General features: G+C 39.5%; 1 protein-coding gene and 1 long non-coding RNA gene across 4 annotated transcripts in view; one reads left to right on the top strand and one right to left on the bottom strand.

The window, feature by feature from the left end:
• The first annotated feature begins 1,921 nt into the window (after positions 1 to 1,921).
• LOC109952027 (uncharacterized) overlaps positions 1,922 to 12,724 on the top strand; it is an 11,897-nt gene continuing 1,094 nt past the window's right edge. Inside the window, exons 1-3 of the long non-coding RNA XR_002273697.1 lie at positions 1,922 to 2,102; positions 9,440 to 9,518; positions 10,269 to 10,312. This is a non-coding gene — a long non-coding RNA (uncharacterized LOC109952027). The remainder of the gene's footprint in view (positions 2,103 to 9,439; positions 9,519 to 10,268; positions 10,313 to 12,724) is intronic.
• Positions 9,815 to 12,724, bottom strand: part of rinl (Ras and Rab interactor-like) — a 15,509-nt gene continuing 12,599 nt past the window's right edge. For 2 of the 3 annotated variants that reach the window (XM_020586849.1, XM_020586840.1), the window contains one exon: positions 9,815 to 10,867. In XM_020586849.1, coding sequence (XP_020442505.1) covers positions 10,554 to 10,867 — 314 coding nt within the window. In that variant the 3' untranslated portion in view covers positions 9,815 to 10,553. The remainder of the gene's footprint in view (positions 10,868 to 12,724) is intronic. The other variant, XM_020586859.1, reaches the window with a different exon arrangement.

Here is a 12,724-nt window from a genome sequence, read left to right as displayed (position 1 = left end):
AAACACAGGAAGACACAGAGAGACAGATGAATATTTATGCCCAGACCTCTTAGGACAGCACATGGACATTACTGGATGGGACTGGATCCTGTGAACACGCCTTCTTCACTACTTCCTGTCTTCCTGCACATGTTGACTGTCAACAATACACACCCATCTTCACACACACTTTATTTAAAACTGATTTGAGTTTTTTCTTATTCTATTTTTATATTTATGTGTGCCACACCAGGCGGATGCAGTTTCACATGAGTTTGTTGAAATGTTAGTGCTCTTCCTCAGCATGAAGCTAAACACTATGAATGACTTCCAGTCTGCCTCGCTCTCGTACCACTGACCTCCTTAAGATGCCAGCAGGTGTCCGTTATCTTAGCGTTTCTCCAACACACATGCAAATACACAACATACACACATTGCAAAACACTAACTATACTGTAAGGCATTTCTACACACACCACACAGACACACACAAACTTCTGTAAGCATTTCTAATACATGTTTGTCTGTCATGGTGATGTGTGAGAGGAGCTGCAGCCAAAGGACTCTTTAAACACTCAGCTTCCTCTCCACTCTGCTCAGATTGATTTCTGAATGATTATGGCATATACAGTTAAATATTAAAAAAGGTTTTTTGTACGACTCGTCACTGTTCATGTGTGTAGAGTGACTACCTCCTCTGGTGTAGGAGGTGATGGGCTTTGAGGTTTCTGACAGGATAAGCAGTCATTTGTGTGGAGCAAACGGAGAAATTGGGTAGTTGCTATAGGATGGTAGGGATTAATTTTGCATGTGGTTCCAACTTGGTAAAATATATGGATTTGTTAAGACCCTTAGCCAAACAATTCCCTCAGTAAATCTTTCATTTTTGAGTTACTGCCAGACAGGAGTTAGGCCATGCAGCAGTGCAACCAGCTCACCTTCAGGTAACCTTAAGTTGATAGTGCATGCAGAACATCAGCAATGTATTTATTTAATTCATCTTCACAGAACCACATGGTAGAATTTGTATTATCTTGTGGTCTTTTATTACTGTAGCTTCCACATCTTCAGCAGCTGCAGGCAGATCCCTGTGAGGAGCAAACACAGCAAAAGGAAAAAATGTGTTACAGTACATGCATAGATGAAATTACTTTGGTAATGCGCTGGATATAAACAATAAAGAGTGTGCTTTTTTAAAGCTAAAAATCAATTTAACCCCTTTCACATGCGCTCCTATTATTTTCCACAAAATCGATTGACAAAATGTTACTGTTCCTCAGCCCTTTTGATTACACTTATAACGCTGGTCTCATTTGAAAGCTAACTCTGCAAATTTTACAATCAAAAAATCAAAATGAGTATGTGATTTAAGAAAAAAATCATATCAAAAAGGCATATAAGGCCTGTATTATTAGACAGTGAGTGATAAATACTTTGGAGTGTCAGAGTAGTTAATGATGGCATTAAATATGAACTTTCTACATTGTTGTTTGTGATGGTTTGCCCAAGCTGTCCTCCATTTTATTTTATTTTTTGCCAGCAGATACCTTTTGTTACCTGATATTTTTGTACAAAGTAATATAACAGAGTAAAATACTCATTAAAAATGTTTTTAAACAAAAACAATGAAACTGACCAACTATTTACACACTACCCTGAAGTCTTCAAATGAATGACGATGAATCTTTGAAAGGTCCTTTAACAAGGTAGGAAACCCAGATATGTATATCCTACCGGCCTTTGTCAGATGTCTATGAATTCCTAATTTCACTGGCTGCAAGACTTTTCAATCACTGAGACAGGTAGGGTGTCCCTCGCTAAGTTGGTTGGCTGATTGCATTGACTGATGTGCTCACTGACCAATGTGAGTGATACATGCATGTAAATTGTGCGTGTTTCTATATATATATGTAAGGCCTACCAAACATGATAATATGGCGTCTGCCTGGTTAGCATTAGCATTGGTTCAGGCCAGTGATTGAAATAACAAACAGGCTTATGTTTCTACATGACAGTAAGTTTGTTGGACTAATGCATGGGTGGAATTTGTTCATTGGAATCTTGTGACAAAAACGGTGTCCAACTATGGCCACATGGATTTTGGCTACAAGCAACCAGGAAAGGTAAGTAGCAACTGTTCTGTTGTGTGTTTTACTGCTGCAAAGTGAAAAACTGCAGAAATGTTTTACATGATGTTCCAGGGGTGGGACGGTGCTCATTAGCACTTTTTAGACAGATTCACCGGGGTTTAGTTCGGCTTCAGAGCAGAATCAGATTTGATAAAATGATATGGAACTGCAGTAAAAAACTGAAAATACAGGTCAGTCTTTGCGCCCCATTTCTGTACTAGCTGCATATTTTAGCAGTTTTTTTTATTAACTAAATTCAATATATTCAAACAAGTCAGTGTATAGCTGATGCATTTACTTGAATTTTGATTGTGCAGGACAGCTTTTTTTGTGAGACAAAAACATCTTGTAAATGTATTAAATATTAGATAAAAGCTATTTTTAATTGGTGACTTCTAACTTGTTCATTCAGTATTTTTTCTGCCAGTACAAAAAGGCATAGTACATTAATTTGCTGTACAATAATTGTTAAAAAAAACACCATGAAAAAAACTAAACGCTATTTATTGTGTCATGAAAAGTAGTTTTAAGTTTGAGAAGAAATGTGATGTACTGAGCTTTGTTACAAAACCATTTATAAATAAAAGTGACAGACTACTTCTCTGCTAGTGAGGGCCAGGCTTTCTTTTCCATATAAAACAATTAAATGGTGAGTACGATAGTTATGTGTAATGTGTACTAAAACACAGGGCATGGTGATAAACTGTATCAAGTAGTTTTAATGTAGAACGAGTTGCATATCTCAAAGGTCACACATAGGCAGTATGGTCGAGTGTATAATGGTTCCTCTGTCCTCCTGAGATAAACATGCTTTGTTCTGAAGTGAGGAGCACATTTTTATCTTTGGATAAAAAGTTGTAAGTATAGTTAAAAAGTACTGTAAGCAATCTAGACAAATTAAGGCTGAACCACTTCAGTTTCACTACTGTTATGTGCAGTTGATTTTGAGCTTATACATGGATGTCTGGAGAACCTATAATCTAGAGCTCCATCCCATGTCACTAAAGATCTGTTAAAGTTTATGAGCTCTTAGAAATGATCAAATTGCTCTGCAATGTCTAGTACTGTGTATTGTAGACCTGTATACTATTAGTGTGTAGTATGACAATGGGACACCTAACTACAGAACCAGAAACTTCAAACATGTACAGTTTGTAGCCTTAAACCTCATTTTAAGCAATTTCCCTATGCTCACCTGCAGACCCCCAGACATAGTCAAAGTAAGCAGAAATGATTAAAACTGACTGTCTTCTTGATTTACACTAACCCGGACAATTCGGGAATTTTTAAAATGAGATGATCAGACACTTATAATTAACCACCATCACAGCCACTCAATGTCACGTGACCTTTTCTTGACAAATAGTGTAATCTTCTTCCTTTTTTTCAGTCATAAGTCACATCAGTCCGTCTCCTCCTCCAACTATTTGTTTAACTCAGATGGAGGCCGCAGGCTGCAGCCGCAGTAATCCGTCACACTGGCTGGATTATCACTGAGAAAAAAGTCTGATGTTGTTTTTTTTTTTTTAATGTTTATTGCACAGACCAGAGCTCGGTGTGGCTCATATAGATTCCCCCCCCCCCAGTCATCATATCACATACTTATCACTAAAATTAAGGGTAACATGTCAACAAGTGTAAACTTTCCCCTCGCAGCTCCTGATGTACACGTCCTGTAGACAACCCTCACCTCTTTACTGCTCTGCGTCCATTCATAATATCCCCACTGGCTCAATCACCCTTCCCCCATTAGTCCTGAAGCAGGCGAGGGCTCGGGGGCCAGAGTTCAAACAGGGGTCAACAGGAAATGGCTGTTCTCAATGGCACCCAGGTCCTGACCTCAGCACCTCTCCACTTTTCCCTTCTCTTTGTCCCTCCACACTCTCGCTGCTCACCCTTGTAGTCAGGACTGGCCCCTCACTTTTACTCTTTCACCTCCCCACACACTTGTTTGCCTGGCTGTCTTTTTTTTTTTTCACAACACTGTCATGTAAAGTAGCGAAACAGCTTTTGTTCCAGTCTAAGCTGCTTCTACATCAGTGTGAGCTCTGACGTTTGGAACGTGAGCTCTTTGTCGCACAAGATGAGTCAGTTTTCACTTTTATTTGTCGTGACTTGATAAAACAAACACTAATTCCCCAGGTTAGACACGTGTTCACACATGGTCCATAATTCATGCTGTGTTAAGTACAGTTTGTGGCTTTAGATCAATATTCTGACATCTAAAACAGAATTTTTTATTTTTTTTTTTGGACCAAAAAAGAGAGAGTGTAGCAGAAATGCAGATAAATAGGATCATGACAAAGGAACTACACAGGGCGGAGGAGCTGGCTCTAGATCAGTACTAATTTGCTTATAAGACATCCCAGCACAAATGATCCAATTTCTCCAATCCTGCACCTTGTTCTGAAGCACTTAAAGTCTGCCATAATGTCAGACTGATTTGTATTGATTTTATTTCCGATTCTAACACTACTCAGACACATGTTTTGCTTAGTTGATGTTGAATCTCTTTTTTGATCACGTATTATTCTTTTTCATCAGGCCACAACAAGTGGAAATTATTTCAGCATTCAGGGGCTCCCCAAGGATGCACTTCACGTCTCATTCACTCTGTCCACAGAAGATCTTGTCAGCTCCCATTCTAAATAATTCATAGTGGAATACTCAGATGGTGCTGAGTTTACGCACAAGTAATTCCAGCATTAGCAGCTAAAGGCTGAAGTGGACAGGTTCTTGGGCTGGTGTTATAAGGATCCTTTCTACTTTACAATGGAAGAAATGGTGTTTCTAGACTCCAGATCAGTCGGAGATCATAGTTCCATTGACATACATGGTCATGAGGTCCACACTGATAGTGAACTTAGCTGGCACACTCGTATCTAAAGTGTCTGTGCTAGAATCCCACAGTGCATCCATGTCCTTCAGAGATTCAGAGTATTTGTGCAGGAATATTGTGTTTAGAGTGTCGTTTACATTTTGGTATTACGAGCTGCTAAAGCTTAATGCTCAACTCTTTAGTCTGGTTAAGGAGGCAGAGAAGATTATGGGAGCGCCCACACCCCTCACCCCCAAAAGGCATTTCTGAGCAGTCTCCTATCTGACCCTTCTCTTGTGTTGAATGCTGAGCAGGATCTAATGAATTCTGGGAGGAGTTACTGGGTCCCATTGTGTAAACACTGTTGTTATAAAGCTTCATTTGTCTCCCTAGCTTTTAAACTTATTAATGACCGGCTCCTTGAGGACAGACAGGAAGGCAGAAAGATGCTGGGTCTTGCTGGACTTGTGTTTGTGAGGTGTGCCTAGAATTTTTCTAGAGTTGATTGTTTTGTGATGAACTTATTTAGTCTCAGGTTAGTGTCTATAGGTGTGCACTTATTGTGATATTTGCTTTTATGCAATAATACCCCTAATCTGAATTTCTTACAGCGGACACAAAAGTAATATTTGACCTTCACAGCAGTGCAGTGTTTTTGAAAACAATGAGCCTGCACTATCACATGCAGGGAGCGATCTAAGCAGAAAAATCAACAACACATAGTTTATTCATACATCAGTCTATAGCCCTCACTCACAATATAATTCATAGCCATAGCCTCATCTTATTACGTCTTAGATGGATTGCCAACCTTTTCCCTCACCAACACAAAGTCCATTAGACGGTGGGAATTATGCTGCATGAAGTCTGCCTTTATGTTGACAAATGGAAAGTGCTTGGATGTATTTATGTGTATTCTGTTTCAGTGTTTGTGTACTGTTAGAAGGGAATGTGGAGTGTGTGGTAGTGCCGTAGATGATTTAGCCTTACAACTTCACAAATCAGAGGTGTCGCGTTTTGGGTGAATTTTTTATTTTTTTTTTAAGAAAATGAATGATGCATATAAAACATTCTTGTTGGAAATGTGTACAATTCAAACTGTTTTATGAAGCGACAACAGTTGATTGTCATTTAAAATGAGCTCCGTTGCGGCACTGCTACAGCGTTGGCCCTTGTGCGCATGAGGTCTTCATATATATCGAGTATATTGCTACACTCCTTATAATGTTTCCATCATTTCAAGACTCCAACTGGTTTGAGTTTGACCATTTTGGCAATTGAAGTAAAATGAACATGTGTGTAATGCAAAAATGTGCATGCCCATGTGTGTCAGTGCATGAATATATGTGTGCATAAATATGTACCATTCCATTTTAACAAAGTGTGTGTGTGTGTGTGTGAGAGGGGTGGGGGGTTACTCTGGTGGTCATTAATCATTCAATTACACACCTGTCAGGCATGTGGGAGAGAGAGAGGGGGAGAGCTAGAAAGGAATTGAGGAATGCAGCGGGGGAAAAGAGGAAGAGCAGAGAGGAACTGAATGAGGGGGAATGAAAAAGCACCAGGAGGGTTATAAAGAGAAAGAGAAAAGGAGAAAGTTTTATTGTGGATGTGTGAGTGAGCTGTGACAGAGTCAAGCTGTTGGAGGGTGACAGCCCCTGAAAGGCCACAGTAAGGACAAAGGCACGTATATGTCTTACGGGGGACAGATGACGGATGAGGACAAGGCAGGGCAGGGTAGTAAAGATGCACTCAAACTTTATACACACCAATTTAAGAGGATTACTGGGCTGAAAGTGAAGTAGTGCAAAGCATCTTTAGAGCATTTTAGGTGTAGTGTTAATGTCTGACCATTAATAAAACCAGACAGAAGAATATTGCAAAACAAAACAGAGTTTATTTTGACATGCAAATTACAGTGTAATTTTGTTATTTTATCATCACATTGTTTTAATAATTAGAACTTTTCTGCATAACTAGAAAAAAAAAAAGCTCCAATAATGAAGTTCATTAACAAGCAAGTAATGACTATGATTAACATCTTATTTCTTTGGAGGGTTTTATATAAATTGACTATAATCATAATAAATATACAGCATTAGACGCCCTTTTGCTGCTGTAATGCTATTCTTATTGCAAATTAACATTTTGCTGATAATTTTGAAATCTAAGTGTTTAGACTGCCTGGTTTCATTTCCATTCTGAATACTAATAGTATGTTGTACTAATAGTAATCATCAAAGTGGAGCGTTTTGCACAATTATTTTACAAGAAATTAATGTGCTTTACCTTTGGAACTGGCAAGAAATAACATACGATGAGCAGTGGAGGAGAAACTACTGAAGTATAAATATTACTGGATTATTAGTTACATTATGTAGAAATAGAATTTTACTGTTGGTCCAAGTGGAGCTACTTTTTACAGATATTGCTGAGTAGACTAGAACAATGTAAGCATCATCAAAAATAGATTTCTACCTCTCTCAGGTCTTTTGCAAAAATCTGAATATTTTCGTGTTTATTAGTTTATTGACTTGGTTATAAATTGTAAGTGCTCAATTTTTAGTTATTTCCGATTTGGACACTGAGGAAATAGTACAGCGGAATTTTTGTACTGTGTTTGTTGTCTCCATGTTTAGCTGCAGTACTGCAAAAAGCCTCAGGCCACGGCCATCTGTGCCCCCGCCCCCCATGTCTCGCTTTCACCCACCTACCCGCCCACACGCACAATCTGCCACATATCTAATTTATGGCTGTGGTGAGTGCATTATACACAGACATGTATGCATAATATAGAAGTGTGTAAAGACCTGTGTGTGTGTGAGTGTGTGTGTGTTACAATGTGTGATTTAATGCACTAATAAAGCAGCACTGATAAAGTGTGTGTGTGTGTGTGCGTGTGCGTGCAGGCCCAGCTGTTTTTGGACTTGACATCCACATGCAGGCAGAATGCCAGATGTCGTCTTAGACAAATTTGATTGGCTCGTCCATTGAAAACACAGGGACGTGATGGCTCCATATGTGTATACATTTACATAAGAGGCCCCCTGTATAACTATTTACATGTGTACCTGCCCGGTGTATGTGCATTCATTAACTCTGTGGTAACAGTTGATTTACAGGCTGATTTACTTTGATTTACTGCTACACTTTGAACTGTCACTGTGACGGCTTGAAGCATGTAAACTTTACTTTACCACTTTCAACTCCAGCTACTGTCGCTACTTTCCACTGTTTCCTTTGTTTTAAACTGTTTCTTCATATCTTTTCAGTGATTCCACTTTGTCACTTAAGCTACTTGCATCCTTCAGCCTAAACTGACACAAGATTTTTAAATAAATGCCTATATAAAATGGCAAACAATTCAACAAGATACAATGTCATATTTTGTTTAAAAGGAGGTGGGAAGTGAAGTATTTCATACATTGATCTCTTACAGTAAGTCTTTTAACTTGGGCTGCTAGTTATGCCCCTTTTACGTGCACTTAACCTTCAGCTTTACCTGCTACTTCAGCTACTCCAATTGCTTTAACTCCAACTATCGATGCAAATCCTTTAAAAGCTACATTTCTAGCCGCTCATTTAATTCTTGACACTTCAGCTGTCCTATCAGTGGCTCTTCAACTCCCCCGATGCTTCACCTTCAACTCCCAAGTCTAGTTTGTCGCCATTTCTACTTTTCACAGCAGGTCGTCTGTGTACAGTACTATGTGTAACGCTTTACTTCTTTTGGTACTTCAGCTACTGAACCTGCCATTTCACCTTCTTGTAATGATTAAACCCACAGAATGCAGAAGCTTTAACTTCCGTAAATGCTTCAATTTCAACTGTCGTTGCAAAGTATGATAAGGGTGATATTTTTAATGCTCGTGTGTGTGTGTGTGTGGACGTGTTTTTCCTGCTATGTGGGGACTTCTTCCTGACTCCATACCAACTCATGAGGACCCATTTCACGGTGGGGACCTAAATTGAGGTCCCCATGGGCCAGAAATTGAATTTTTAGGGTGGCAACATGGTTTAGGGTTTAGGATGAGGTTAGGTTTAGGTTAAGGTTAGGGTCAAGGTTAGGGTTAGGCAAGTAGTGGTTCTGGTTAAGGTTAGGGTTAGTCTACAGGAAAGTCAATGTAAAGTCCCCATGGACTACGAAACATAAACTGTGTGTGTGTGTGTGTGTGTGTGTGTGTGAGAGAGGGAGAGAATGTACAGTATCTTGTATATGAAACAGTTCTGCACCTGTACAGGAGTTGCTACATGCACATATGCATATCTTATTTTGTTTAATATATTCCCAAGTACAGTTACTGTATTCTCTCATTTAAAACTATAACGTGTACTATTTTCTGCAGGCTCAAAAAAAAAAAAAAAAAACTGGCAGGAGCTTCACCAGTTCAGAGGTTTAATGCTGCCCTCTAGTGGACCACAGGGAAACCAGAAATTTGTGTTTGGAGATTAAGGTGGTGATATATTGTATCTTTGTAAAGTTCTTGATCCATTTTGCTTTGTGTTTCAACAGCATTAGTTTTACTCTGCATGGGAAATTCTGTCTGAAGACCAGAAACACAAAGGCTGTTTTACACCAGGGCCGCTGGCAGGTAAGGCCATTACGGTGAAGATAAAGTTGCTTTGATTGATTTTATTTTACATTTTGACCACTTGGGTGAAACCTTTGGGGATGTACAACAAACAAAAAAGAGCTACGGTAAAATAGCTACGGTATGATGAAGGTGTTGCAGCTAACTCCATAGGAACCTGTTGCCTACTTCCATTGCAGAGATAGAGCATTAGTTTTTTACCTGGACTCAAGTTCCTGCTCTGATCAATGATCAGGTATCTTTAGCTTTTTTCTCTGAGAATGTCTGGCTTCTTAGCTGCCAGCTAAACAAGCTTCTGAGATAAGAATGAGACACACAAACGGATGCTGAAAACAGATTTTTTATTTCTATTACTTTATTCTCTTTGCTCATTATTGTCAAAATATATTTACACATTTAAAATTACATTAAATAATCAGCATATGAAAATTAAAATTCGAGTTTCACCATATAAAATGTAATTTTGGCACATGACCTGTTAAAGAGGAGCAGTGTATATTGTGACCCCTTGTCATAAATTATGGCCTCATCATAGATGAGTAATTTTTTTTTCTTCTTCCCTGAATTTTTATTTGAAAGGTTTCTAGACCTTGAGGTTAAAAAGTGCCCAGTATTTTGTATGGAAAAGCTAAAATGTGACACTTATTCATTTAAAAATATAATTTTATCATCTTGTGATTGAATCCAGCAATGTTCCTAATTAACTGACTTTAAATAATGTTGACACTAATCCAAAGCTTTCTTTGGCAGGACAGGAAGGACAGGAAGTTAAGAGTTTATGTGGCAACTTTAGGGTGAGTTTAACCCACAGACAATCTGTCCTTCTCTAAATGTGTGGTCAGCAGGTTGCGGTTTTTCCATCGAGTCCCTTCTTCCTCTTCACTCAGTTGCAAGCCTCTTGGGTTCCTGCTGTACATAAAGGCTTGGTTTTCTTGTTTACTCCTTATTACATCTTGCTGGTGACACTGATGCTGGCGTAGATGTCTGTGATTGATTTTCAGCTCCTTGTCCTCTCTCTGACTCTTCCATCAGCAGTTAAAGAGCCTCTCTGATGCTTTCCATCTGCTGCTGTGACTCATCAATATCAACAGAATCATTTGCTTCCCCACTTTCCTCTGCACTTCCAGTCTTTGTCTCAGAGTTTTGTGAGCCCCTTTCCTGACATGCCTGCCTGCGAATAGTTCTTCGATGCTTGCTGCGACGAGATTGTTCGCAGTGCAGTGTGCGCCTACGATGCCACTGGTTAAGGGAGTGTTGGGCTTCCACGCTGAGCTGACGAGCAGGCAGTCGTGGCTGAAAGCTGCTGATGTAGTAAAGAGAGGCGTATATAGTTGTAAGGTAGTAGCCACCTGTTGATATGGGGGATACAGAAAGGGAAACTTTAAATTAAATGGAAGCAAAATCTCTCTAATCAGTGGAAAGTCATCTACTAAATGAGCAAAGTTGAAAGTCTAACCTGCATCTCTATCCAGAGACCAGTACTGAGTTGCAAGAGGTATTTATTTAGGGTGTAATGTTTCAAACTAGCAGTTTATTAGCTAGGGAATGTAGGTGTGACCTTGTGTTAAAAATACATGCACAAACATAGTGAAATATGTGTGTTTTTAAGTTAGTATTAATTAGTAGTATTCAGTATATAAGTGGGAAATATTCGAATATGCTAACCTAGCTAATATTTGGTCATTAGCAAAACAATAATGGCTCTTAATTTTTTTTTAAATGTGTATTGAAGAGGATTAGGGCCATTGTAAAAATTTGTTCTGACTTGTTCTCTCAGGCTTCTGACTTTAAAGCTGCATTAACTAGGATTTAGCACAAATTTGGATAAATCAAGTAAAATTCATCTAGAAATGTTTTCTCCCTGCTGTACTAAACCCCCACCCCACCCAGGGTTACCTGGCGCAATATGTTTCAACTCCTATAGAGTGCAATGATAAATGAGGCAAAACCAGGGGTAACATTTGGCAGGTGGGAGATGGAGAGCACTAAAAGCATCCAAAGGACTAAAATTTGTTGCAGATGTGGCCGTCTTCCTTCTAGACGCATAAGTAGCAGGCTAACGTCTGCCTTTCAATTTTGTACCTTTTGTATTGAATTTTTCTGGTTATAATTTCCAGTCATTCCAAATGATTGCACTGCGTGTTGTTGTCCAGATAGTGGAAACCAGCTCGGTTTCCTGGATTAGCAAGTAATGTTGCTCAGTCTGCGTCCAGGCCACACTGTTTGTTTATGTCAGACATAACACAGCAGTTTTAATTCCAGTGGTTGAGAGATTGAGGGTGAAAGTTAGCTAGTGGGGCTTTAAACTTAGAATTTGGTGGTGACAAGGTGCTACAGTGGTTAGCACTGTCATCTAACAGCAAGAAGGTTCCAGGTTCAAATCCCAACCAGGACCTTTCTGTGCAGAATTTGCATGTTCTCCCTCTGGGTTTCCTCTGGACTCCGGCTTCCTCTGACAGTCCACAGAAATGTAAGTTGTTAACCGGTAACTACATTGCCTGCAGACAAGTGTTTGTCTGTCCTTTATGCGTCAGGCATGTGATAGACAGGCAATCTGCCATTTGTATGGAAGTAAATCCCCACTACAATGTTTGAAGGCAATCTAACCACATTTTGATTGCTACTTACTTTGCAACACAGTATTCGAGAGTGTGCAGGCAGTTTCATAAGCACAGAATCAAATTTGCAAGCTTAATCCTGGCTACGTGTGCGCTAATTTCCGAGTCTGTGCTCTCAGATTTCTCCACTGGGGTTTGACTGAAAGTGTGTCAACACCAAAAGTTTTTGAAATACAAAAAAATACGTTGCAAGGGCTCTTCAGTTTGCAAATCAGAATTTGAGAGCACGGTAACAGATTTGTAAGAGCAGAATCTTTAAGAGTGAAGGACGATTCTGTCCTCCCTTGCTCTCAAATGTGTTTCTGCTCATACAAATCGGTGCCTGCAGGCTCTCAAAATCTGATGTGAAAACTGAAGAGCACTCAACTTGTCTTGTGCACTTTCAGAACTTTTGGCGTGGACAGTCTTTCACACAAACCCCAGTGGAGAAACCTGAGAGCACAGACTCAGATTCAAGGGCAGGCATGGCCAGGATTAAGCTCTCAAATCTGATTCTGTGCCTACAAAACTGCTTGGGCTGCGTTGCAAAGTGAGCAGTGCTTAAAATGTGGCAAGAGCTCCCTCAAACGTTGTGGCAGGGATTTACTT

The sequence above is a fragment of the Monopterus albus genome, unplaced genomic scaffold (assembly GCF_001952655.1).
Source record: "Monopterus albus unplaced genomic scaffold, M_albus_1.0 scaffold8.1, whole genome shotgun sequence".
NCBI classification, from domain to species: domain Eukaryota; kingdom Metazoa; phylum Chordata; class Actinopteri; order Synbranchiformes; family Synbranchidae; genus Monopterus; species Monopterus albus.
The sequence above is the reverse complement of the archived record's forward strand: the minus strand, read 5'-3'. Positions and strand labels throughout refer to the sequence as shown.